The following is a 25,441-nucleotide window of genomic DNA, read 5'->3' as shown; positions in this document are numbered from 1 at the left end:
ATTTGCCAAAGAAAGAGAAGATTTTTCTCTACCTGACTAGCCCAATAACCCACTTAGCTAGTATGTTTAAGAATTTCCTACTGCTAATGTAATAAGGCTAATTTAACTAGGATGAAACCTGACATAGGGGATGTTCTTGTCATTTTATCTGGATGACTGAAACTTTTTAGGATGGAGAATATGAATGGTAAATGACTAATATTTTTATTCTTATGGAAGTATAAGCCTTCCAGACTTGTAAGCATGCAAGTGCTTATATATATATATACTTAGAAGTGCAAGTCTTTCAGGCTAGATGCAGAAGACTCATCCCCAATGATTCCCTGGGATCAAAAGCCTACTTGCAGAGAGAAAAGTGAGGAGGCATAAATGCAGTCAAATGAAAAGTAATCTACTGTTCAGTCTAGTGTTTCCGACTGCTTCCATATGCACTATTCAAGCAATTATAATCATTGCCAAAGACTGCTTCCTTAAATATAGAATACCTTTCTATTTACTCTTTTCTAACTGTCAGGACAGCTACTTCACGTGCACCTAATATACCTCATAGTGTGGTATTCAGTGATTGCTTAAAAGATCAGGTTCAAGGTTTCAGATATACTATGACATTTTATTTTAAAGAACGCCAATGAAAACTGCACTGTTTCCTTCTGATGGTTTGGTATCTTGATGCATGGAGAACAGTTGCATTCCCAGTTGCAATTGCGCTGTCAATGCTATGACAAGTTATCAGAAAAGCCCCAAAATCTCTCATATAATCTGAAGCTGTCACCCAGATGCAGCAACAGGGATGGGTCCCACAATTAGTCCTCTGTGTCCAGACCACAAAATCTGAACACAAAATCTGAAGAGCACCCACACTGGGTTAGACCAAAGATACTTCCATTACGATATTCTTTCTTCAGTACTTACCTAGCATGGAAGGAGGACAGCCTGATCAGCAAGGTGGTTTGTGCACGGTGAAGCTCGTCCCTTGCATTCCTAGAGTGCTGATCTTTAATTTTCCCAAATGCAGGAAATTCAGCTGCACCGTTTGTGGTTAACTGGGCCATGTTCACTCTCTTCCTGTAAAAGACTAATACTAAAAATAATTGATTTTTTTTTTTTTTTTTTTTTAAAAAAAGGCAAGCCAGTACCTACCCACCAGTGGAAGGTGCTGAAGCTCCATAAGAAGTCACTGTGGCACCTCAGCTCCTGGTGTGTCCTCCAAGTCATGCATCAGTTTCCTGTCTGCATCTGGGACCAGTCTGAGGAACACAGGAATGAGCAGTGCATGGTGAAAGCCGTGCAACTGCTCAAATCAGCTGAGGAAGTGTTAATCCATATTTTCAGCCTTCCACCATCCCCTTTTCTTCTGGTGGCATGTCTTACAAGAGGTACAAGTGCTATAGGCTCCCTGGATGGTGCTTGGACCACAGGCATCCTTCTGAGAAGGTAGCATACCCTGATTACTTCTCCAAAAGAGTGCAGTGGACAATGTGTCACTCAGAAAGACAGGAAAAGAGTTTGAGCAGTTAGAAGCAGCTGATGGTGCAAAAATGGATGTCCTGCCTCCAGCTTGTAAGGAAGGGCAGCTGCTGTCTCTGGGGTGACACCTAGACCCCTCAGATGTCTTATGTAAAATCATTATTTTGAGTGTAAATAAATTAGTCTAAAGAGGTTAAAATTAAAACTAAATTAAAACTGAAGTTAAAACTAAAGCAGTAAAATTATCAATAAATATATGCTACTGTAACTAATGTAGAACAAATCTAAATAACATAAATGGAAGGCATTTTGTGGAAAATAAAACCCAATCCCCAAAACATAGAAGCAGACAGCAAAGAGCACACAAATGGAGAGAACTGGCAGTAACAATTCTGAACGCTTCCTCCCCCCTAAACCTAAATCTCAAGGACTTCCTGAGCCAGGAAGCTCTCAATGGATTTTTTCTCCCCTTTGAGTGTGGAGCATGGCTGATTGTTAATGAACCCAAGAAATGTTTTTAGCATCCGCAGCATCCCAGGGAAGGAACTCCACAACTCGCCCCTGTGCTCTATACCTCCCTATGAACCTTCCTCCTGTTGGCTGCTCCCGTAATGCCTCCTGCTTCTTGTACTGGGAGAGGTGGTAAAAAAACAGTCCATATCCATCTCTCTATGGAAGACCATTACCATCTCCCCTTTGGTTAGCTTTTACAGCCTGAAAAATTACCAGATCCTCTGCCTGCCACCCACCTGGAGTCCCCCAAACACTACACGTCATTATCAACTCCATAGCTTCAAACCAGATGGCAAAGGCTCTGTATATGTTTCTGTTGTACATAGAAATAAGGAGAAGTCTGGGGTCCAAAGACAAAATATGGAGAGCTTCAAGTAGACAAGCTGTTCAGTGAGCAGGCAAATACATGAATTTGGTTTCTTTAGGCTCCACCCTATTTTAGTTTTCCACAGCCATATCCTGTGGCCTTCTCTCCAATGGAGAGCAGTAGTTTCAGCCCTGTTATTACAAGAGGCACTCTGTTTTCCTGAAACTTGATGAAAATATTTTAGAGGTCAATACTTCTACCAGATTTGGCTGGAATTGTGACTATCATGTTGAAAAATGTTCATAGTGGGCTGAAGGATTGATGAAGAAACACACAGACATCATGATGATATAAGCCTTATTTCCTAGGAAGCTGAGCTAAAGCCTACATTGAACTAATAAATTATTACTCATTCCAAATCACATTTTTCATATGATCTATTCTTTTATGAGCAGAAAGGAATATTAGGCATGTAAAACCTTCATTCATTGACAGGATAACAGATCTGCTAACATAAAAGCATTTTTATTTTACATATGAAAAGTAAGTCTTTTAACCAATTTAATAAGAAAGCATTTATCTTTTTTTTTTCTATTGTTTTAGTGATTCAAAAGCTGAGAAATCCTGAATTAATTAGAGAATGAGTTAGTTAATAAATTAATTATCCTGCATATTATTTTACTTTGAAATATCAATGCTGATCCAAAACTGGCAAAGAGAATAATATTCTACAGATAAAATGTTAATATGGAGGGAATAATTTAATCAAAGCAAAAGACTGATTGTTTGGTAGTGGTAGAGGTGGAGGAAGGGGGAGAAAAGACCTGCCTGACCCCGAATTTAAATCTTTTTTAAATGAAACTGGGTCCACCCTCGATAAAGGAACCTTATGCTACATACTGGCACATTTGGCACATTGTAGATTATCACAACAGTATAACACCACTCCACATTCCCATTTCCAAATACGATTCGATGGCTTCAGTCCAAAATTGCTTGCTTAATGCCTCTTCTTTCTTATGCAGATACTCTCAACGCATTTGCAATGAGTTCCCATATCTTTCCTATTATTTCAGACACGGCGAAGCAGCTCAGGTGCTTTTGGACCAGTATGGAAGCTGTCCATTTTTCTTGTCTCATGGCATCATTTCTGTTGAGCAGCTCCTGATCTTGGCTGCGATATATGGTCTTGAAAGAGTTATTTGAGTGATGTTTTTCCCTCTTTGCTCTAAAATGTTGAACAGCGATTGCAGTTAGTTGAGACACGCTGATGACATTGACAACTTAGACACTGTGCATGGCTCATCACTGAGAGGAAGAAACTGCAACATGTTTTAGGAATAGAGAATGCAGCTTTGAAGATCAGTTAACTTTCTTCACCAAGACAGATTGTTTAAGTGGAAAAATCCCTTGAACATATTTTGTGCTTCTATTGTATCGTTTTATAATGTCCTACCACAGCATGTAAAACAATGTGCAGTTTACCTAACATGGCAAGCTGCTTAACATTTCAAGAGTTTTCTTTTTTTCTTTTCATTTTTTACCTACTCTATTCAAATGAAACCTTTCCAGTGAGAATACCCACCAGATCCTGCTTGTATGAATGATTGGGAGGACGGTCCATGTCAGCACTTTAGGGAAATGTATAAAAACATCTCTAGTGAAAGTGTCAGAGGAAAGGTTATTTTACAAGACACACTCTTCTTAGATTAAAAACAGGGTTTCTGACAGAGTAATGTAAAATATGAATGTACTGAAAAGCACTAGTTTCTACCAAACCCAAATGGAATATATGATGGATAAAGGTTTCAGAACTAACAGCATCAAATTCTCATCATTCCTGTTTACTCTGATTTAAATATAATTCTGAGCTTGCTTCTCCTTCCAGAAACCTGAAAATCCTATTTTACAGCCCTAAGAGCAAATTAGCGAGGCACCGGAGCATTCACTGAAAATGGGAATTTGTAATTCTCTTCTTTTGAGAACCGAAGATGCAGTCACTCTCCAGTGTTTTAATGCCATAGGTAACATGATCTTGATTAAGACCTCTATAAAATTCCTAAAGCACCCTTGGGATAGGATTATTGTTGCGTAACTCTATCCGTATAATATTTAATTATGGTAAAATACCTTCACGTAGGCAATGTCTGTATTACTGGGCTTGGGATGCAGACAGATTCCTGAGTTCAGGTATATAACTTAGCCACACACCAACTCTGTCTGACAGCAAAACTTAGGTGCCCGCCACCAGGATGTGGGAGAGGAATCACAGAATGATGCAAATAGGTTCCTGTTGTGGGTAACTGGTGGCAGTCCTGTGGCACGTCACAGTCTGCATCAGAAGGTGACTCAAGACATAAACTCTGGGCTCCTGGGGAAGGCAGCTCATCCCTCCTGTCATAGGATAAATCCCACCCTGGAGTGTCTGCTAAGCAAAAATAGTTCTAAATGCTCAGCTGTGAAATACAGCCACTCAGAAGAAGGGGATGAGAACAGAGCAGGAAATTTGTACAATGGGTCTTGAAGAAACCGGAAAAGGACTATTGCTCTATGCAATTATAAATATAATAGCTCCTTTTTGGAAAGGAGGAAAAAAAAATCATGTATCTGTTATTTTTATATTACCCTACTGCTATATTATGTTATATTCAGACCATCTACAACTTGAATGGAATTACTATGTACTAGACAGTGATGAACTATCCAAATCATCTGTTTTCCCCTTGTGAGTACAAAGAAATAGTCACTATAACCGTTTCTTTCTCTTGATTGTACTAGCAGCCCTGGACAAGCAATAGTTCTTTCCTCTTGAGTAAATGTACCACAGCAGCCCTGATCACTAGCGGCACATTTACGTGGCCTAAGTCACGAACCCAAAGTGCAAAATACTCACTGCCCCCCACCTCTCCCTCTGCTCAGGAAGCACAGCACTATCTTTTCTGAGCTCTTTACATGCCTAGTCTTCATACATCATCTTTTGATTTATCCCAAACAAAAATAGCTCCATTTAAGAGAAGTTTCTTGTATCTGGAAATGTTAAAACCACTGATTATCTGCTGATGTGCTAGTGTTCAGCCAAAAACAAGCAGCAGATCTTTACCACCTCAGAACACAGCACCAGTTCTGCCCTGGGCTTGCATCAGACAGGCCCTTTGGCCAGACCGTGGCACTGACCACAGGAGAGCGTCCGGCTTGAAAACAGCATGTTCTTCACTTGGTGGTCACCGTGCTGACTGGGACATGTGAGACAACAGGTACAGGTGAGTAGCAAGAAAAGAGGGACTTAGAGACGCGTTTCCCAAACCAACTCTGCCTGTGTCACTGATTTTGCTGTTCATTGCCAAGCACATCTCTCTCCACCACAGAAGAACTTAGGTTGGGAGGTACCTCTGGAGGTCACCCAGTCCAGCCCTTCTCAATGCCAGGATAACTTCAAAGTTAGGTCAGGGGACAGCAAGCATGTTCTGCACTTTTTAGCCATGGATAGACTGAGAGTACACACTCTTGTGCTTCTCAAGCAGTTATCTGCATATCATTACATGGAAGGGGATCATCTTCCACAGCAGAGATGCCACTCAACAGACTGACTGGGACACCGTAGTTTCTGATCAGGAATCAGTCTAAGTCGAAGCACCTCTCAAAACTTTTCTCCAAGTCCCAAACTCTCGTGTTTCCTCCAAGCAAGTATCGCCTCCTGCATGCAAGCTGGAGCTGCAGTTCTGCCTTTAGCTTTTAACCTGTCTTGCTCTACTTGTTTCCTCCTCTTCTCCAATGCCTTTCACATTCTTGAAGGGTGGGATCCCATCTCCCATTATGAAACCAATCTAATACAAGTCCTGGTCCTCAGGACTGGCCATGCAACTGAGGGTAACTTGAAGAAGTTACCACAGGTGTTTTTTAACATTTTGGTGATCCCTTACCAGCATCTTCCTCCCTCAAGAAGCCAACAAAACATCTTTCAGAGTCTTCTTCCAGGACATACAAGATATTGTCTGCATACAGAGCTGCATGTGGCTGCTTCATGAGGATCTTCATGCTTTAATTCTGTTGCCACCTCCTGCTCCTCAGGCACAGATGTCACCTCTTTTTCCACAGGGCTTGGGAGCACATGGGGAGTATGGCATTTGGTGAAGATCCTTGGAGCACAAAATACTTGGAATTGCTTGAAGTACCACAGCCTCTGTTCTCCATGTGCAGCTACAGCAAAAAACTACAGACTCATCTCTGTTTACGAGAAGGCACCAGATAATTTTTTGCATGTTTTGACATCAAGAGGATTAAAGTGGTGCTTATGTATGCTCTGGACTGGGGATGCTCTCCTAATCACTGCTTTACTTCTGTGAAAAGTCACACTTAAATAATTTATTCTCTAAAAAAGGTATAGAAGAGATAAAATGCCTTTAAAGTAGAAGTAATAATGATAGTGATGGCAAAATTAGTCTAGCCTTTAGCTAATATGTTTAATGACATTTTTAAGAGAAAAGACTTTTGTTCACCCGACATTTGTTTTCCATGTTGTACACTTGACTATGTGTGTAGAGCTTGGCTGTACGTTAATAAAAGAATTGTAATCAAATCACAGTCTGCCAGAGACAAACCTTTGCTTTCAAAAGTTAGTATAAAAAATACAGTACAGAGTTTGACTCAGAAAGAAAATGCTGTCATGTTCCATCTTTCTTAAGCAAAATATCAAGGGAAAAGTATAAAAAGTGGAGAAAACTACTAATGTTTAATGAAATACTTGAGACATATGAAAAACAGAATACATAATGTGTCCTGAGGTAATAGACCTCAGATCTATGAGTAATATTTTTATCTTTGATGCGCCCAAATATATTTAACATGTTTCTCTTCATTTGCTGCACAAAACTTGGTGTAAGCTACTCAAACTTAGAAATGTCATAACTAGTATTTTTATGAATTATATATCAGCACATTCATGTGGAAAGATGTGAACATTTTATGAGCACAAACTATCTTTATTCTAAGATGGGAAGGAAACTGTCCACCACTAGCTTTCATCTGGAGCATGGTTATTCAACATACTTCCTTACAGTAGACATCTTCAGTCTGGGGTAAATCTTACATTATCCTAATATTACTAATGAAGAATTTTACTTAAATATGGATTAGAAATGTTGCAATGGTTGTACTGATGTATCTGCGAAGCTTGCCAGCACTGCTAAGAACAACATCACCTCTCAGTCTAGTTTCACTAACCAGAGCTTTACCTGAAGATTGGTGCCTTCATCCTTCTTTTCTAAACCTAAGAATAAATAACTCCACAATATGCATTGCCTTTTATGCATTGCCCAGTGAACGCACACCAATTATGGCAGATTCACATGTAATCTACTTCTCAGATTAGATAAAATGAGTGGCATCACTCCTGTCATTTTAAAAGACCACAGCAGTTCCCCTCAGCCCTTTGGCAGAGTGGTTGTTGATCTTTACTTTCAGGGAAGAGCAAGCAGCTGAGATGCCTAACTTGAAGATGGGCAGGATAGGAGAGCTCCGCACTTTCTACTGACTAACCCCAGGTGGTTTCACTGGGGTTTGTGCACTGGATGTTTGAACTCCATTTTCAAGCATCTAATTCTTCCTGGTGTTGGACAGGAGAATTAGGAACCTGAGTTTCATTCCTTTAGGTGCTCTAATAAGCAGCTAAAACTTAAACATTGTGGTCCTTAGTTTTTTATGTACCTAAACCATCTTAAAAAATCTAAAAATTTTAGTAATTTTATATGAAAATATAGGAAGACTTCTCTTCCATCATTTGGAATACATGCAATGCATGCAATATGGTTCTGTTGTTTGGAGGTAAACACCATGACACCTGAGCTATGTTTTTCCAAATAACCATTCCTTCCTCGTGTTCCTGGCTGCAGACAAGCAGCGCTGCTTGCGGAGTGCACAGCCAGCGCACACAGCTACATGTGGAGCTGTGGGTGCACAGAGCCAAGCAGACCTGCAAGTTGGCAGGTTACGTGGGAGTTAGCACAGCTGCAAATTTGCTCATCATTTCTGTTTGAATTCATTATTCTGGATGTCCTGGGAAAATCAGCTGTCTGGGAAACCATTCAGGGTGCTCTTTCCTAATCAATACAAACTACCAAAAATATTTGCATACACATACTACAATGCATCTGTGAGGGCATTGGCACGGAGGCAGAGCACACGCCTTAATGGTCTCAGCCCTTACTGATCAGTCTGAGATAAGACCTCATGCATCTCTTGATTAGCTAAAATATGACAATTTTGCCTGAACTGGAGAATGCTGTGAACCTAGATGAGACCCACATCTTATTGCTGCAAGCGAGCAGAAAAGGGAGGAATTCAGCAGAAAGGGAGACGCCTGCTCGTGGGTGTGCACCCCTTTATGAACACGGCTGGGTGGTGAGCAGCAGCAGGTCTTAGACTTGGGAATGACAGAGTCCTCCGCTGTGTGAAGCCTTGAAGTGATGAAAGCTTTTGTTTCTAGCCAGCTGATGACCCAGTGATGTTTTCTCATAGGTATACCTAAAAGATTCTATTTTGCCACCTTCTTAATTTGGGTACTTCTTATTTTATATCTCGAACTTACAAAGAATTAATTTCCCCTTTAAGACTGGCTGAATTGCTAATTGGGCTGCAATCGGCAAGTGTCTCAGGCCAATCCAGTGATCTCATTTCAGATGAATGCAAGCCTAGTAGACACGAGGACTCTCTCAAAGGCACGGGTGCTTCCAGGTTAACATCTCATTTACCCTTGTTCATTGGTCTCCATTGACCAGAGGAAGAATCTGGGAGCAAAGTCATTGTAGCTTGTGAGATGTGAATGTATGGAAAGGGAGGGTGAGGAAGAGGGATCTTACAGAGCTCTGACTTTCAGGGCATCGCAGGGCACAGCAGCCAGGGCCCAAACACCCAACAGGGAGTCCCTCCTCCTTAGCCCAACCCAAGCCTGTGTGATGCTCCTGCTCTGTCCTCCAGCCCTTTGCAAACACTCTCGAGCCTTTCATCATGCACATCAAAAGGAATTTTAGAAGAAACAGATGCAAATAATCTAAACATAAATCCCACCATGTCAGGGACTTCGCATCAAGCAGTGGGGGCTGTGGGGGGAGAGAAGGCTTCTTTCATTTCCTTGGGCATGAAGGTGGCCCCCCAAGACTTGCTGTGAGAAGGTGTCCCCCGCTCTTTCTGCCGATGAAGGCTGGGCTTGCAGCTTGTTAAAGCGTTTGCGTCAGACGTGGCAAGGTTTTAAAATTGCTCAGAAGTCAGCATGGAGTGAGTGGGAAAGGATGACAGTGAGACAATGAAACCAAACAGATAAAATAGCCTCACATGCAATCTGATGAAAAAGTCTCAGGTTTCCATAGCATCCACCAGCAACTCTGTCACCTTCCTCCTTAGGACACACTTTTGAATTCTAGCACAAATAGCCCTTCTTTGGTTAGGCAGCTACTTTTGTAAAACTGCTGTGTAATAAACGATCCCCGTAAATTCATTTCACACTTTTTTTTATCTTTCCAACTGAATGATTTGGCAGGAAGTGACCTACTTAAAAATGAACTTGTCACAGACATGAGTTTAGAACTTGAGAGTTTAAAATTGAATATATGATAAGATTCAAAACTGGAAGAGAAGACAGCCAAGCCATAGAAAACTATTTTACGTCAAGTGATTATCAAAACAGCACAAAAGACTGTCCTATTTTCTCCCTTTCTCTCCTTTTTTTCTGCTTTATTTGAGCATCTGAACTCCTTAGATCTCCCACTGATTTCGTCCTAGGGCAATTTCTTTTTCTTTACTTCACTTTTATCTCGCCATACACAAATCTACATCCAAGACTAAGTTCATGGATGTTTGTTCCAGAAATGCCAGCTTGCTTTTACAAGTTGCTGCACAGGGTTTCATACATGGATTAAGGATTTAGAATGAAGTCTCCTAAAAACTGTGGAGTAAACACAAAGCAGAAAAGTCATAAACAAAATTTTTGGGGACTTCAAAGGCTTCTGGAGATGTTGTGAACTTCTGTTGAAGATACATGAGGAAGGAGATACACTGAGATGCAACAAGTGCAAATAACGAAGAAGATAGTGTTGTTACGGATTTGTAAAAGCTCTTTAACGTAACTACCAAAAAAACGGTCGTTGTAGTAATATTAGAATTCATTTAAATTTTGCTGAAACTATACCCTTTTATCCTGCTGATTTCTGAATCTATTTTTCAAATGTGCTGTGTTACTGAGAAAAATATTAATATTCAATGAAGATATAGCCATATAAATTATATAGTTTCTAAAACAGAGTAAAAAAGAGGATGATTCACCAGTGCTTGATCCCAAGTTAAGAAACTGTTTAAATTAAGTGCAGATCGTAGCCGCCATGAGCAGCATTAATCCCTTTCTGCCGTTGCGATGAACACTGTGAGGCTGCCGGGGATTGGCAGAAGGACCCAGTACAAAATAAGCCTCATCCTACCTGTAGGAGAAGGTCTGGACGTAGGGGCAGGAGGCAAGGCCACCCAGCCTCGTGCCCAGGAACTGAGGGCTGCTGTTGCGCGTCACAGGGATAAAATAGGGAGAAAAAAGAGTAAGTGGAACAGCCATGTGTCCATCGCTTTCCCAGTTTACCAAGAAGTGCTGCTGCGTATTCCCATGGCATGGGACTGGGGTCATTCCTCCCCCTGGGCACTCACTCCAGCATGACTGTCCTCTTCCACCGCCACCATCTGCGACAGGAGCCAGCCGGCACTCAGTGCAATGAGGACAGTTTCTGGTGGTAGGATCAGATTAGATACTCGGGTGTTGAAAACAGGCCAAGGGCCTGGCTTTGACGATCCATCTGCAAAATTTAATAAGACCAAGGCCAGTCTTCGAGGGGTCTCTGAGAAAAGGTTGTCCTTCCTACAGAAAAGCTTTACAGAAGGTGTGCTAGGGCTGGATGAAAAGTCAGCTTTTTGCTTTCACCTGTTGATGAAGTAAGTTTAAACCCTCCCTTTATCCTCACAGGTAACTGTGAGGTAGCTTTCAAATAAGCTTGGACAACTGAAGCAAAAAGCCTTAGAGAGAATGCTCCAGACTCAGAAGGTTCAGTTTGAATCAAATCAACTGATTTATAAATATATTTGTAATCTAATATGTATTCAGGAGACAAACAGGGTCTCTGTTTGCATCAGAACAAAGCAATGTCAGCAGTTTTCTTCCAAGAGTGATGAACTTGGCTAATCTGAAGTGTCTGTTCCTTGGCTGCTCCAAGTCCTTTGCATTGCGAGGAGAGTTCACATCGCAGTTTTTTCTGGTCAAGCTCAGACCAGTGATGCTCACAATCTGCCTCAGCTTCTGGAAATATTTTGTGCCACATTTTGTGGTTTCCCCTGGCCATTCTGTTGGTCATGGCCAATGTGGAACAAACTGGGTTCATGGTTAAAAGAGACAGACGCTGTCTCTGTGAGGCAAAAACCATTCTGTATTTGCTATTAAAATGTGTTGTTAGAATGTCATTCACTGTTGGTTTTTTTGAACAAAAATGAGCAAATATTGCATCTTCCATGTTTCTTGTGAAAACTGTTTGGAGAGTTATGGTAAGGCATCTCCAAGTAGCTGCAAGTCCAGATCTTCTCACTTTTGTTTTGAATGAGTACCGATCTAGAAATGCCACAGAGGCTTTGGCAGATGCTCGGCCCCTGTGATCAGAAGAAGAGCAGGCATCTCTGGGCAGTCAGACAGCCACCCTCCCTCCTTATCCTTGCCACAGCTTTTGCAAATATAGAGGTGGTTCTGCACAGCTTTGCTTCACTCTCTCCGAGACCTCCAAATGGTTGAGAGGAAATGCTTTTTATCCTCCAAGGACATGCCCTCTTGAGTAGCTCGAGGAGCTTGACAGGACTGCGTTTATTCCTCTTGCAGCTGATTGCCTGTAGAGCTACTAGGTTGGGAGGATAGCCTTGACTGCAGTATTTACATTATATGTTTACATTCAGTATCTTAATACCCTGCCATTTATTTTCATTTCAGCTGGTCCTACATCCCACCTATATGCCTAACTTAGTGTGGACAAAAATGGGCCTCAAATCAGGGTTAAAGCAGCTCACTCCAGGTAAGATGCAAGTGATACTAGTGGCTTGGCAGGATGGAGAACAGCGATGTGAGTGTAACAGATGACAGGGATCAGAAGAGCAGGGAAACCCATTAACTTTTCAAAATGAGAACCAAAGACCAACACTGCATTTCCAGCTCTTACCAGATGATTGAGTAAGTGCGAGATCAGCCTTGCTTCTGCCTGTACCTGCCCAGGAAAGGGCATTCCTGTGGCACGCAGATGTCACTGCTCCCCTTCTTGCCTGCCTGTGAGCACAATAGAATTGAAACTATAATGTCTGGTTTCACAAGCAGAAGAATAATCTCTCACTCTTTATGGATGGAGGGGAGGGGGAAGAAGGAGAGAGATGCATAATTATCACATATGCTTCATATGCATTAATATGTACAAGCATATGCTCTGAAAATGTAAACCTTCATTAAAGTAGAAATTAAAAATGTCGAACTTGTAATGTAAAATTTAAAATACAGGTGAAAGAGTAATTCACTAACCCGGCCATACTTAATTAGAAAATCAGGACGCTGTTGTGAGTTCTGCTAATTTTTCCAATGCCACTTGGATGCTTTGCCAATAAATAATCTTACAGTGTCAAAATCAATCACTGTGCTACAAAGACTCCTCATCTGTGATCGAAATCATTCTATCTCCCCTGGAGACACATACCTATGAAAAATTTAAGAGGTCATCAGTCATGGTCTCTCTTTCCAATGTTTATAAAGTTGTATCCTTGGATAAGAACATTTCCAGTGTTCTTGTCACAACAGAAATTAGAGCTGAGGTCCGGTATATTTACAGACAGGATCACTGTGCTTAGGTAGACTGCATCTCATCCCTATTTTTTTGAAGTTATATAAAATAACCGTTCTGGGTCTGTCTCTGTTATTTGTAGATCCCTGGTAAAGGGATGAAAAGAGATCTCAATATATATGAGAATTAGGCTCTAGGCTTAAGCATGCTATATAATTATATGCTATATAATTATATATAGCATAAGGCCATTGAAGAACAATGCCAGATGCATTCATTTCATGTCAAATGTTCTGAAATTGTGTATACTTGAACAATTCAGATTTGCATTCTGCACAAAATCTTACATGGTCACATACAATTTGCTATTTTCCCACAGCACATTAGCTGTTTGTTGATAGTATAAGAATCACTTGATAACCATGTAGCAGCCAATGTGTCTTATCATTAAACTATTGGACTTTTTACTGGAAGCCAAAACATCATCATAAAATTCAAATAAACATTTCACAAGGATCATCACACAGGATGTATCATATTAAACCCATTGAAAAAGCAATTCTCTGAGGTATGTTTCATAGGCAATTGCTTCCCAAATAGTTTTCCATTACTGTTGAGATTCTAGCCACAACAAGTGCCATTAATCCAGTTCCTAAGCTTGATTAGGGAAATATCTGGATAAGAACTCCAAAAATGCCTTTCTCTGTCACTTCCACAGGAAAAATTGACCCCTATTTGGGTTACCGTGGGTCTAATGATCTCTTGATTCATGAATAAAAATCTTCACACTAGGTGTTAGAAGTCACATGGTCTAACTGTAACAGGAGGGTGGGAGCTGTGCCCTGAGCATGGATAGAGCAGGGATATTCAACATATGCACCTTGTACCCACTCTCTCTCTCACATACTTATTCGCAAGGTAACTCATAGATATAAAGCCACCAATATCTTTCAAAGACATTTTCTTTTATGTCTGAGGCCGAGGCCATTTTTGGCAAAATTGAGGGTTTTTTCGTTTGTGCACAAAGGACATTTTACCATGCTCTAATGCATCCCTAGGGCAGGGACTGGGCAGCACAAAGGCAGGAGCTTCAGCTGCTTCCAGGTCAAGGTGTAGCCCTTGGTCCCTTATTTGAGCCTTCTATCTCCTCTCCACATGAAGAAATGAACTCAAAAAGTCTTCCTAGGAATCAGTTTTGCTCATTAGCCATGAAATCTGCTCACTTCCTGAAGAGTCCAGAGTGTAATGTCCGGGTATTGCAGGTCAAAGAAAGATTAAGCAGTCAATTTATTTTAGAAACTGAGAAAGAGAAAAGTGAGCTTGACCTATCAGTCATTTTTTCACTCCCACCCAAACTATTAGATAAGTCTGAGATAAAGTGCTTGAATTCATTAAAATTTCTGAAGAATAGAAAGGACCGCTTTTTAATTTTCCATATCTTGCTCTCTCAAAAATGAAAATCCCTGTAATTTCATAGGTCAAGCTATGATTACATCCATTTTGATAAAATGCTGAATTACAGAACAGATAGGACTTTTCAGTTCAAATTTATCATACTTATCATACTTATCATGGACTCCTGGATGATAGAATTGACTTCAGAGGAAGCTAGGAGTTCTCAGGATTTCTGTAAAACATGAGCTTCATTGATACTCGTAGGATAGGCAAGCCTGGTTTGGTATATCTGACCTTTTGCTCCATTGTCGTGACAGTAAACAGAAACAACATAATGAAAAAACACAAGAAAACAATTTTCCTTCAAGGGTCTTCAAAGTTCACACATCAAAGGGAATGCTGCAAAGCTGCAGCACGAAAATCTGATGGTTTGGGTTTCCAGAGTTGCTAAACAATGTCATTTCTGCCAGCTTGTTGATAGGCAGAATGAGGAGCATTCACACCGCCCACGCTCGAGGTCTCAACAGAGGTGCCCACAGCAGGTGCTTGGGCTGCATGAAGTTCCTCGGTGGGCTCCTCCATACCGCTCTTTTTCTCAGCTGCCCTCTCAAGCAGCCCGTGTTGACTTCAGAGGGACCCTCAGATCACTGGGCCACAATCTTTCTTATTTATGTGCAGAGTCTTATAGACAAAGTGTAGACATCCCCAAGAGTCGGGAAGAGGTTCATGCCTGGTTGTGCTTTGGGGAACACTTTGGGGCCTGAGGAGCATTTTTGGTTAACAGGGAGGCCTGGTATTAATCATACTTTTATTTAGCAAACAAGGTGCCGAGTCTCCCTTGGATTCACAGTTATATGCCAATGAATGGTCCTTGGAGAGGTTTACCACTGTCAGCAAGGCCTTAGCCATGCTCCTTAATGGTAGCATCCTGGAGCAAGCAGAGAAGTGGTACCAGGGAGCCAATTCCAGCTCCTGAGCAATCTCTTCTTTCTCAAAAGAAATACTATTAGCTCCTGCTAAACTCTGCACAGAGTGCCTGATTTAGGCTGTGGTACCGTGCACCATGACAACATAGGTGCTGAGGGACCACCAAGGTCAACTGAGAAGCCTCGTGCACAACTGACTTTGGAGAAATAGGATGGCACAACTGTGAAATGGAAGATAACCTAAACAGTTGTCTGAGCCGAATGCCAGCAGCAACGCAAAGCTGTCATAGGGGAAGGATGAAGGCAGAGATGTGCTGCTGGAGAGCCTGGCTCACTTCCAGTGAAGGCATTCGCCCCATCAGAGCGGCCAGCCCAGCCGTGCCTGCTTGCTGCCCTGCACTGCCAGCCCCTCTGCAAGCACACACACCGGCCCCGGGGTGCCCGGCTCCCCAGACGGTGCACCCACCGGGCGAGGCCCTCCTCGGCTTTGTGCACCCCTCACTTCTGGTCCCGCCACGCTCCCCGGCGGGCCGGGGCTGCCTGAGCAGCGGCACGGGGGAGGGTAGACCTGGGGAGGGAAGGAGCTCGCCCAGGCACAGGAGGCGGCCCCGCTGCCATGCCCGCCGGTGCTCGCTCTCCGCTTCGCGCTGTCCCTCGGTCCCCCGTCGCCTGCCCGCTGCTCGCCCTCCCGGCGGTGCCGCTCGCTGCGGAAAGCAGCTCTCCCCTCGGTGCGGGAGCCGGGGGGGGGACCGAAAAGCGGCATCTGCACCCTTATATCCGCATCCGCACCCTTACATCCGCACCGGCACCCTATACCTGCACCCCGCACCCCGCATCCACACCCGCACCCCGCACCCGCACCCGCCGCCGGGGCGCGCCTTCTGGCCCCGGCCGGGACGGGGCGGCCCCGGGGGCCCGGAGTTGCAGCGGGAGGTAGGGGGAAGCCGCGGGGCCGCGCCGCGCTCCCCGGCCCCGGGCACGTCCGGGAGGCGCCGCGGGAGCGGGAGCGGGGGGCGGGAGCTGCTCGACGGGGCGGGGGCTGTCACGGGGCTGGGACGATAAAACCGGGGGTAATTGCATTTAGGCAAATGAGGCTGCCTCGGCCCTCCCCGTCTCCAGGTATATAAAGTGGGGAGCGCTCCCACGGACGGCCAATGCGCACGGAGAACAGCGCCCGCCCTCCTCCGTGCAGACGGTGCGTGTGCCTCCGGGAGCGTGTCTGTCTGTCTGTCTGTCCGTCCGTCTGTCCGTCCGTCCGTCCGCGCGCGTGTGTCCGTCCGTCCGTCTGTACCTATATGCGTGAGGATGCTCTTGTCTATACGTTTGTGAGGGTGTGTGCGTGTGTACTTCTATGTGTCTGCCTATATGCGTGTGCGGGGGTTCTGTATGTGTGTGCATCTGTGGGGGGGTGCCTATACATGCTTGTGTGTCCGCACGTGTGTGTCTCTATGTGCAAGGATGTCTTTGTGCCTACCCCGATGTGTGTATCTGGGTGTGCGAAGGGATGTGTGTGTACCTCTAGACACGTGTGTCTCTGTGTGTGTGGAGAGCTGTATCTCCACGTAGGTGTGTGCATCTAAGGTGTGCAGCTGTTTGTGTGAGGGGCTGTGAGTTTATAACTAGTTGTGTATGTACACGCTAGATGTGTGTGTGTGTGAGCATCTGATGGGTGTGTATACGTGCGAAGGTGTGAAAATCTAGATGTATATCTACGCGTGAGGGTGTGTGCATGTATAACTCCGTATGTATGTGTGTGGAGGGGTGCCTCTGGATGGGCATGTCTGTGCGCTGGTGTGTACATCTAGCTGCATACGAGTCCATATGTGTGGGGCGTGTGTATGGCCAGAGGTGAATGTAGCAGTCGGGGGGGGTGGGGGTGTGTGTGGATGTGTAACCAGGTGCGTGTACGTCTGTATGTGCGAGGGAGTGTGCATCCAGGTGTGCACCGGTTTGTGTGTGTGTGTGTGTGTGTGTGTGTGCAGGGCTGTGTGCGTGCACGCCCCCGGGCGCGGGTGCCCGCCGCCGCTCGCCCCGCCGGGGCTCCGGGTGCCGGTGCTTCACCCTCTGCCCCCCGCAGGACGTCGAGACGGCGATGAGGCTCCCGCTGGCTTTCGCCGTGCTCCTCCTGGCCTCGGCGCAGGCGCTGGCCGAGGAGATGGGGGCCACCGACGACCTCAGCTACTGGTCCGACTGGTCCGACGGCGACCAGGTGAAGGTGAGCCCCGGCGGCCGCGGCTCCGCCCGCCGACCCCGCGGGGGTGCGGGGGGGGGGGGAGGGCGGTGTCCGGCGCTGCCCCCCGAGGGCTCCGCGCCCGCAGGCGGGGGGGGGGGGTGGGGGTCCGCGCTGAGCGCCGGCGCTGTCGCCCCGCAGGAGGAGCTGCCGCTGCCCCTGGAGCACTTCCTGCAGAGGATGGCCCGGAGACCCCGGCCCCAGCAGTTCTTCGGCCTCATGGGCAAGCGGGATGCCGGTGAGCGGGGCGGGGGGCTGGCTCCCCCACACGCCCCTCTGCATGCCTCTTCTCCTAGCGCCGCTCCAAACTTCACAGCGGTTGTCACCCGGTTTTAATGCGTTAAACCTTTCTCAAAAGTTGCCATGTGGGTTGTTTGGGTTTGGGGTTTTTTTTGGTTTTCTGTTTTTGCAAGTTTAATATCGGAGAAACTCGCCGATTGGAAAAGAGTGGGCTTCACATTAAAGTGCTAAGTGCTCACCAATTACAGCACGTAGATACCAGTAAGGAGTATCACGATAATTCACGGGTCGGCATATCTGCCACCGAATTGCCCGAGTGTGGAAATCGGTTGTGTATACAATTATTGCCATCTTTTCTACATGTTTACTGATCCAAGAACTGATCTAAGAAATTGGAGCTAAACAGTTCTAAATTGTGTGGGTTTAGTAGTCTCTTCAAAGAGAAATGCAGTTGTAAACGATCACCTTAATTTCCCATAAGTGGAATATGCGTAGGGTAGTTTCTGTATTTGATTCTTCAAAGCATTGCAGTAGCATCATATTATATGCCAATCCTTTTTCAACAGCTCTTTTTCCTTTTTTTCTCTTTCCTTTCCTCTTCCAATCAGGATACGGCCAGATCTCTCACAAAAGTAAGTTAAAAAAATGCAAATATTTTAAGTAATTATTAGAAGATACTCAAATAGGGAATAGTGTATTTGAGGGGATTAGTTAGAAGGTGGCTGGGTTCAGCTAAGGACTGACAGCACCGGTGGTGGAGAAATGTTCTGCTAAAGGATTGAAAACCCCCCAGTGCAACCGTGAGCCTGTGCCTCACCCGAGCCACCACAAGCTTTGCGATTTCAATCCACGTTAATGTGTGGATGTTGCAGCTCTCTCTTATTTCCCATGGGGGGGATTCTGTAAGCCTTTCTCATAGGCAGGGCAGGCTTACTGCCAGACTTGGAGAGGAGCAATTAAGATGGCAAAATCTGGAAAATTAGAATAGTGAATTCCCAAATCCCCAAGAACAATTCCAAGGGAGAGCCCATGTATGGAGCATGCGAGATACTGTATCTGTGCTCTCAGCATTATCTGGGTGAGAATCAGACCCCCGCTCACAGTAGGGGCTGATTGATGATGTGCTGCCATATAAACAAGCATATCTTGACCCATTCATAAGCGTGCCTTGCTTTGCTTCTGTGTAACACCAAGCGGGAGATGGTATCAGCAGGGTGGTGTTACCTTGTTCTGCACAGTGATAGTTTTATTCTCTGAACTTATCTGAAGATGCTCAGACAGAAGCCGGAAGACTTTGAATAAGTAAAAATGATCTTGTATTCTGTGAGAGCTCCTCTGTCCACAGAGGTCAATAACTGTCCCGGTGTTCTGTTAGCCACAAGATTTTATGACTAGGATTATGTATTGGAAGACCAATTAAAGAGTCCGATACAAAGCTCATGCCAAATAACCTGATGACTAAAGTAAAAAATTACAGCTTTCTGAAACTGCTTCAGCTTGAATTACTACCTGTGAGGCCTGAAGATCATTCGTCTTGCTTTGTAGATGAATTAGCCAAGCAAAATTCTTTCCAAAGAGAAATTTCTAAGTTTGCCTCAAAAGCCAGCTTAGAGAAAGAAGAATGGCTCCTTTTCGTTCCTTGTCTGAAACTATAGCTACCACTATATCTGATACGTGCTGTAGGCCAAAACTTGGGGTGATTTATCCTCTACACATCCAGTACCTTGAGGACTACTAATGGGACAGGAAGGTAATATCTGAACTCATAAATATTCCAAAAATAGAGCCAGACTGTCTAGTTCAGACATGTCCAGACATAGAGTCCCATTGGCTTCCTCTCCAGTAAGGGCTCTGCCTGACCTGTAAGGAATATTTTTCTTCCACTTCACAGAAAAAAAATGCCAACAGGTAGAAGAGATGCATCACACGGATGCAGGCTATACCAAGACACTGCCGCCTTGTGCATTTGCTCAAATCAATAGGAATTGCACTGGGAGAGGAATAAGAATCGGTTATTGGCCATTGTTTTTCCATTATACTTAAAAAACCCCACAAACCAAAACAAAAAGTCAATCTGAGTTAATGAGAAGATGTCCACTAACTAGCCTGTGCCTTGGTCTACCCTGTTTAGTCTGATTAGTCAGACTGATGTTCATTCTCCGTTGTCCGAGAGTGGTGTGAACAACTAGTCTGTGAGATGAACAGTTTTGGAGCCTGTGTCTTCCTTCCTCGCGAGAACATGTTATCTTAAAAGCCTGCCTATTTAAAATGTATTAAAACACCCCCAAATATATTTTTTCAGGGCATAAAACAGACTCCTTTGTTGGACTTATGGGCAAAAGATCTTTAAATTCCGGTATGTATGTGACGAAATCTGGTACTCGGTAATATACGGCCTCTTCATTCTGTTGCCTCTTTGTTCTCTCCCAGCGGATGGAAGAAGCAGTCTTTATGTAGTGTAGACCCAGAGTTCTCTGAAAAAGGGTCAGGATTTTCTTTGTTAACCAAAGAAAATCAGGGTCCGCTTCACTCCAATGCTTGAGATGATCAGGCTGGACTGAGCTGCAGGCAAGGTCAGGTAGAAGTCCCCAGGGCACTTTCCTTACTGCCCTGTCCTTGCCAGCAGCACGTTCTGCTGGTCCCCAAAGTGCTAGTACAAGAAAAACCTAAATTTTACTGACAAATCCAGATCTCCCCAGGTAAAGGGATATCCTCATCACCTCTGGAGATCATTATTCCTCAAACTCGGAGCAGAAGGTGGAAGAGCAGAGATCTGCCATTAACACCACCTCATTCTGCAGGTCAAGCTGTTAAACGTTCCCAGCCTCTTCCAGCTTTTCATTTTTCCTAAAGAAAAAAAAAAAGCAACAAGCATTTTAAGCTTTGAGCTGATACTGTGAATTTGTGTTATTTTCCCATAGCATCCATATAGAGCAGAATCCTCCTCCCTCATGTGCACGACCCCTGTGGGTAACTGCAGACTGCCAGTAGCTCTAGCTTCCCTGTGCTATAGGGCTCTACTGAGGAAATCCCTCACTGTGAACCATAAAGTGTCAGTTAATTCCCCAGAATAGGAATTAAAAAAATAAAAAACCTAATACGTATCTCATGTCTCTGAAATAGTTCTCACTGTTTTGTTAAATGGATGATAAAAGTTAAATTACTAGCTGACACCTTTATATTATATGGATACACGCTGTGATCTATATTCTGCAATTATGGTTGTCAGTAACTTTTATTTTCAATTAAACCCTGTTCAGACTAATAATATTTCTCTCTGCATCATTTTGCAAATTGCTATGTATCATGAATAATTTTGTACAATTTTATCTGTGGTGGCAGTAGCTATTAAATGCATAATACCTGTAAATACATCTGCTATCACAAAAGTAAATAGCCTGGAAGTAATAAATTTGGTTTGGTTTCTATTGGGATTACATTTATATTAACATGAGAATGTAAAATGCAGCAAATGTTTAAAAAAGGCAAAGATTTTATTGCCCTAATTTCAAAATTGCTGGTATGGTCAGGATACTGTTATGTGGTATTTGTAACAATGGGGAATAATGAAGTTTTACCCTGTCAGGCTATCTAATACCTGCCTGACAGGTAAAACTAGAATTCACTGCTTTTCTGCCCAATTCCCTGAGAGGAAAATGGTAAGAATTTGCTTCTGCTCCTCTGGAGGAGAAGATAGGTCCTAAGGACTGTGCAATCAAAGCAAGATCAGGAGTGTGTGCTAGGACTGTCCTTACTTCTCCCTACTGAAAGATATTTAACTGGCAGGACCTTTTCTTGGTGCCGTGCCTTGGTGCTGTGGTTTTCTTCTTCTGCAGAAAGCCCCTGAGACCCCTGGCAATGTGTAGGAGTTCACACCGCCCCGCTGCTGGGTGTGAGCGCAGTGCTGATGTAAAGCCTCATGTGACAAAGCAGAGTACCGGGATGCTGGTGTCTCAATTCCTGGTTTGGGAAAATGGGGTCTGACACTGCCTGTCTCCCAAGCTGTGCAGTCTGTCGGATGAACGCTCGAGGTGGAAGCTAGAAAACAGTCACACGTACAGTAAAGATACTATAACAATCCATACTGAGAAAGAAAGCTCAACTCATTTTGCATTTAGCCTGGTGAAAATTGAAGTCTCGTTAATTTAAAACTGTCACTGATCCAAAATGCCAGCTCCCTGCGGGATGCAGTACTGAATCCCCCCAAACTAGCTGTGCACTGCATGCAATAGTCAGGCGTGCATACGCTCTGTGAAAGCAATCCTCCCTTTGGGGTCGAAGCAAAGATGACTCTGGTGACCAGCTTTGTCACCCTGGGGACCGGCTCTGCCCAAGAAGGGCTCTCTGGGTTTCCCTCTCATTTTAAAAGAGCAAGAAGGAGAGATCTACTGCTACTAAACGCTAAATATGTTACTGAAGACTATTTTAGGCTGTGGTAGGTCTGCAGGGTAGTCTGAGGTTTGCTTAGCTCCTGCTGCAGGTTTTAGTAAAAGGTATCACTGTGCAGGGCTTGGGGACAAGGGAGGGTTTAAACCTGGCAAAGAGCTGACCTGGCAGCACAGAAGGTGGCAATGTCGATGCAGAAGGCGTCTACTCACAAATTGATCTGAGTGCTCAGATCCCATCAGTTAAATCGGTTACTGGAACATATAAATGCTTTGAGTTAATGCTGCTTCAAGCAGCTCGATAGACGAGAGGTAGAAAGCACTGCTCAGACCTTCAGCCTCCTGGAGGATAGTGTAGTCTGAGGGGTAAAACCAAATCAAAGCAGCTCAGGGCTGTGCCAGGATCCCTCATCTCATGTCCAGACACTCTGACGGGGTCCAGCAGTGACCCAGCAGGCTGCAGGTCTCTGATGTTTCCTTGTGCTTGCTGGGGTTTATGCAAGGCTGCACCATGTGCTTCATTCTGCTTTGTTTTTTGCAGGATCCTCTGAAAGGAGCATAGCACAGAATTACGAACGGAGGCGTAAATGAGACATTCACGTGCATTATTTATTAACTTCATTTGTTCCAATGGCCAATGCAGTGTAATTTAAACTAACAACTGTACGGAATAATTATTTATTTAATAATAACCAATGGGTTGGGGTTTTTTTTTTTGAGTTGTACATTCAATAAAATTATTATTTTTCATATTGTGGCAGCGATACGTGTTGTGTAGGTGCGTTGTGGTTCTGAAAGGACCAGCAACCCTGGTGACGTCTCACAACAAAGCACATCATTTGATATGACCCATAAAGTTATGTTCACTAAACAAAGAGAATATTCTTTTGTTTGTTGAAAGCGAGTCTGTCAGCTTCACAGCCAGTGCAGAACAGAGCTGATGTACAGTCTAGTGCCTCAATTTGTTTTCATGGTTTACAATGTACTGTAATTTCCGTATCAAAAAATATATTTGTATCATTGCAGCATGTTTTATGTTTTGTGACTACGTATCTATATATTTTAAAAAGGGGGGGTGGGTAAGGTTTGAATGTGAATCTGAGGTCTTCATTTCATAGTCTGGAATTTTATGATAGTAACATTTTAAATAAAAACTACTCTGGGGATTTTGCAACATATTTTCTTTGGTGATAGTGATGGTGTTATTTCCCAAGGCAGTCTGGAATGAGACTCAGATCCAAGCGACAGTGGTCTGAGACTGGAAAGAAATACCAAATTGATGCCTTCCTTTTGCAGGGAGGCCATGATCCTCCTAGTGCGGGTTTGGTGAACGCTGTGGGGGATTTGCCACTGGAGACAGGCGTTTCCAGGATTGCTCCGAGTCACACAAGGTGCCATCTATCCTAAACCCGATGGAAATCAAGAAGTGTGTTGACTGAATGAAAAGGGCCCAATGTATCCCCCAGCTCCAAGTGGAATAATTTGCTGTGGACTTCATCCACTACTATAGGCTTGTTATTTGAAAGCCAAGCTTTTAATAAATACTAGCCCTCAGATTCACAATAAAAACACTTGTTGTCTTGAACCCAAGAGAGAAAAATGTGAGTGCAATCACCTTTTTAATTAAAATGTCTGGTTACTGTATTTCCAAAACTGTCCCAAAATGCTACATACATCTCAGCAGATGCCAAAGCATCTGGAGGTCTATATTCTTTCCACCAGCTAAAAGCTATACTTCTCTGTTTGATGCTTTCACACGAGCTTTCATCAGAGATGAATCCGCAGTGAAAACAGCCAGCACATACACACCAAATTTCAAAATAAGTAATACAAAGTGATTAACTGGTGGTTGTTTTCCATTTCGGAAGTTGAACTTGGCAACCTCCGTTTTCAGGTTTACCTGAGGCATCCCCATAACTGCACCCATTAAGAGTGGGTGGGCGTAGGACCTTCCTCCTGCTAGGTTAGGAGCAGCACCTAAGCCTGCCCATGCTTAAAACAGATCCCACTTCCAATTAAGAAGGAGCCGGCTCTAGCGAGGTGTGGGGCTACACGGTGGGAAAACTGAGGCAGACTTGCAACGGGCACCACGCTCATGTGAGATGCAGTGGTTATACTGGTGCTCTGCCAGCTCTTCATCTTGCCACGGCTAATTTTCAGACTAATAAACTTCTGTATCAGCTCCCACTGAGCTCAATGAGGGGGGAAAGCTGATTGCTGGGCTAACAGCATGGCAAAAGGAGTGCAGAAATGTGTGTTGAATAATGCTCAGCAAAGGGTAAAAAGAAAGAAAAAGCTTTAAAATGCTGTTTCCTGAGCCTGGAGGACCATGGTGCTCCCAGAGCTCACAGCCTGCGTGCACTGAATTGTGAGACACAGAGAGGAAAGAAAAAGCCCCGCTGCTCACTCCCTGCAGCCTGCGCATCTCACAAACCTCCCCGCAGAAGCAATGACTGCAAACATATTTGCATCCAGAGAAAGCCACACAAGACAGAGCGGGCTTTAAGTGTTTGGAGGACAGCACAGATACTAGTTAACAGCACCCAGCAAAGGGCTGAAACTGAATTTTCTGGCAAAACCATAGAATCACAGGATGGTTTGGGTTTAAGGATCACCATGTCCAACCCCGCCTGCCGTGAGCAGGGACTTCTTTCAGGTTGCTCAAAGCCCCATCCAGCCTGACCTTGAACACTTCCAGGGATGGGGCATCTACCACCCCTCTGGGCAACCTGTTCCAGCGTCTCACCGCCTCATCATAAAAAATGTCTTTCTTATGTCCAACATAAATCTACCCAGTTCAAAACTGTTGCCCCTTGACCTGTCTTTACAAGCCTTGGGGAAAAGTCTCTCTCTGTCTTTCTTATAAGCCCCCTTTAAGTACTGATAGGCTGCAATAAGGACTTCCCGAAGGCTTCTCTTCTCTAGGCTGAACAACCCCAACTCTCTCAGCCTTTCTTCACAGGAGAGGTGTTCCATCCCTCTGATCATTTTTGTGACCCTCCTCTGGACCCGCTCCAACAGGTCCGTGTCTTTCCTGTGCTGAGGGCTCCAGAGCTGGACGCAGTACTCCAGGTGGGGTCTCCCCAGAGCAGAGTAGAGGGGCAGAATCACCTCCCTCGACCTGCTGGCCACGCTGCTTTTGTTGC

General features: G+C 44.2%; 1 protein-coding gene across 1 annotated transcript; it reads left to right on the top strand.

The window, feature by feature from the left end:
* The first annotated feature begins 16,570 nt into the window (after nt 1–16,570).
* TAC1 (tachykinin precursor 1) lies at nt 16,571–23,889 on the top strand. The gene is made up of 6 exons (XM_076332345.1): nt 16,571–16,635; nt 17,518–17,655; nt 17,812–17,908; nt 18,519–18,542; nt 20,213–20,266; nt 22,837–23,889. Exons 2-6 carry the CDS (start codon nt 17,533–17,535, stop codon nt 22,884–22,886), a joined length of 348 nt encoding a protein of 115 aa, XP_076188460.1. The 5' UTR covers nt 16,571–16,635; nt 17,518–17,532; the 3' UTR covers nt 22,887–23,889.
* The last annotated feature ends 1,552 nt before the right edge of the window (nt 23,890–25,441 follow it).

The sequence above is a fragment of the Aptenodytes patagonicus genome, chromosome 2 (genome assembly GCF_965638725.1).
Source record: "Aptenodytes patagonicus chromosome 2, bAptPat1.pri.cur, whole genome shotgun sequence".
Classification (NCBI taxonomy): domain Eukaryota; kingdom Metazoa; phylum Chordata; class Aves; order Sphenisciformes; family Spheniscidae; genus Aptenodytes; species Aptenodytes patagonicus.
The sequence above is the reverse complement of the archived record's forward strand: the minus strand, read 5'-3'. Positions and strand labels throughout refer to the sequence as shown.

Bases quoted from the DNA above. Each gene is read 5' to 3' on its own strand.
- TAC1 (XM_076332345.1), top strand. From the start codon at position 17,533: ATGAGGCTCCCGCTGGCTTTCGCCGTGCTCCTCCTGGCCTCGGCGCAG. The intron at 17,656-17,811 runs GTGAGCCCCGGC...GTCGCCCCGCAG, and splicing joins CCGACGGCGACCAGGTGAAG to GAGGAGCTGCCGCTGCCCCT. The intron at 20,267-22,836 runs GTATGTATGTGA...TGTTTTTTGCAG, and splicing joins CAAAAGATCTTTAAATTCCG to GATCCTCTGAAAGGAGCATA.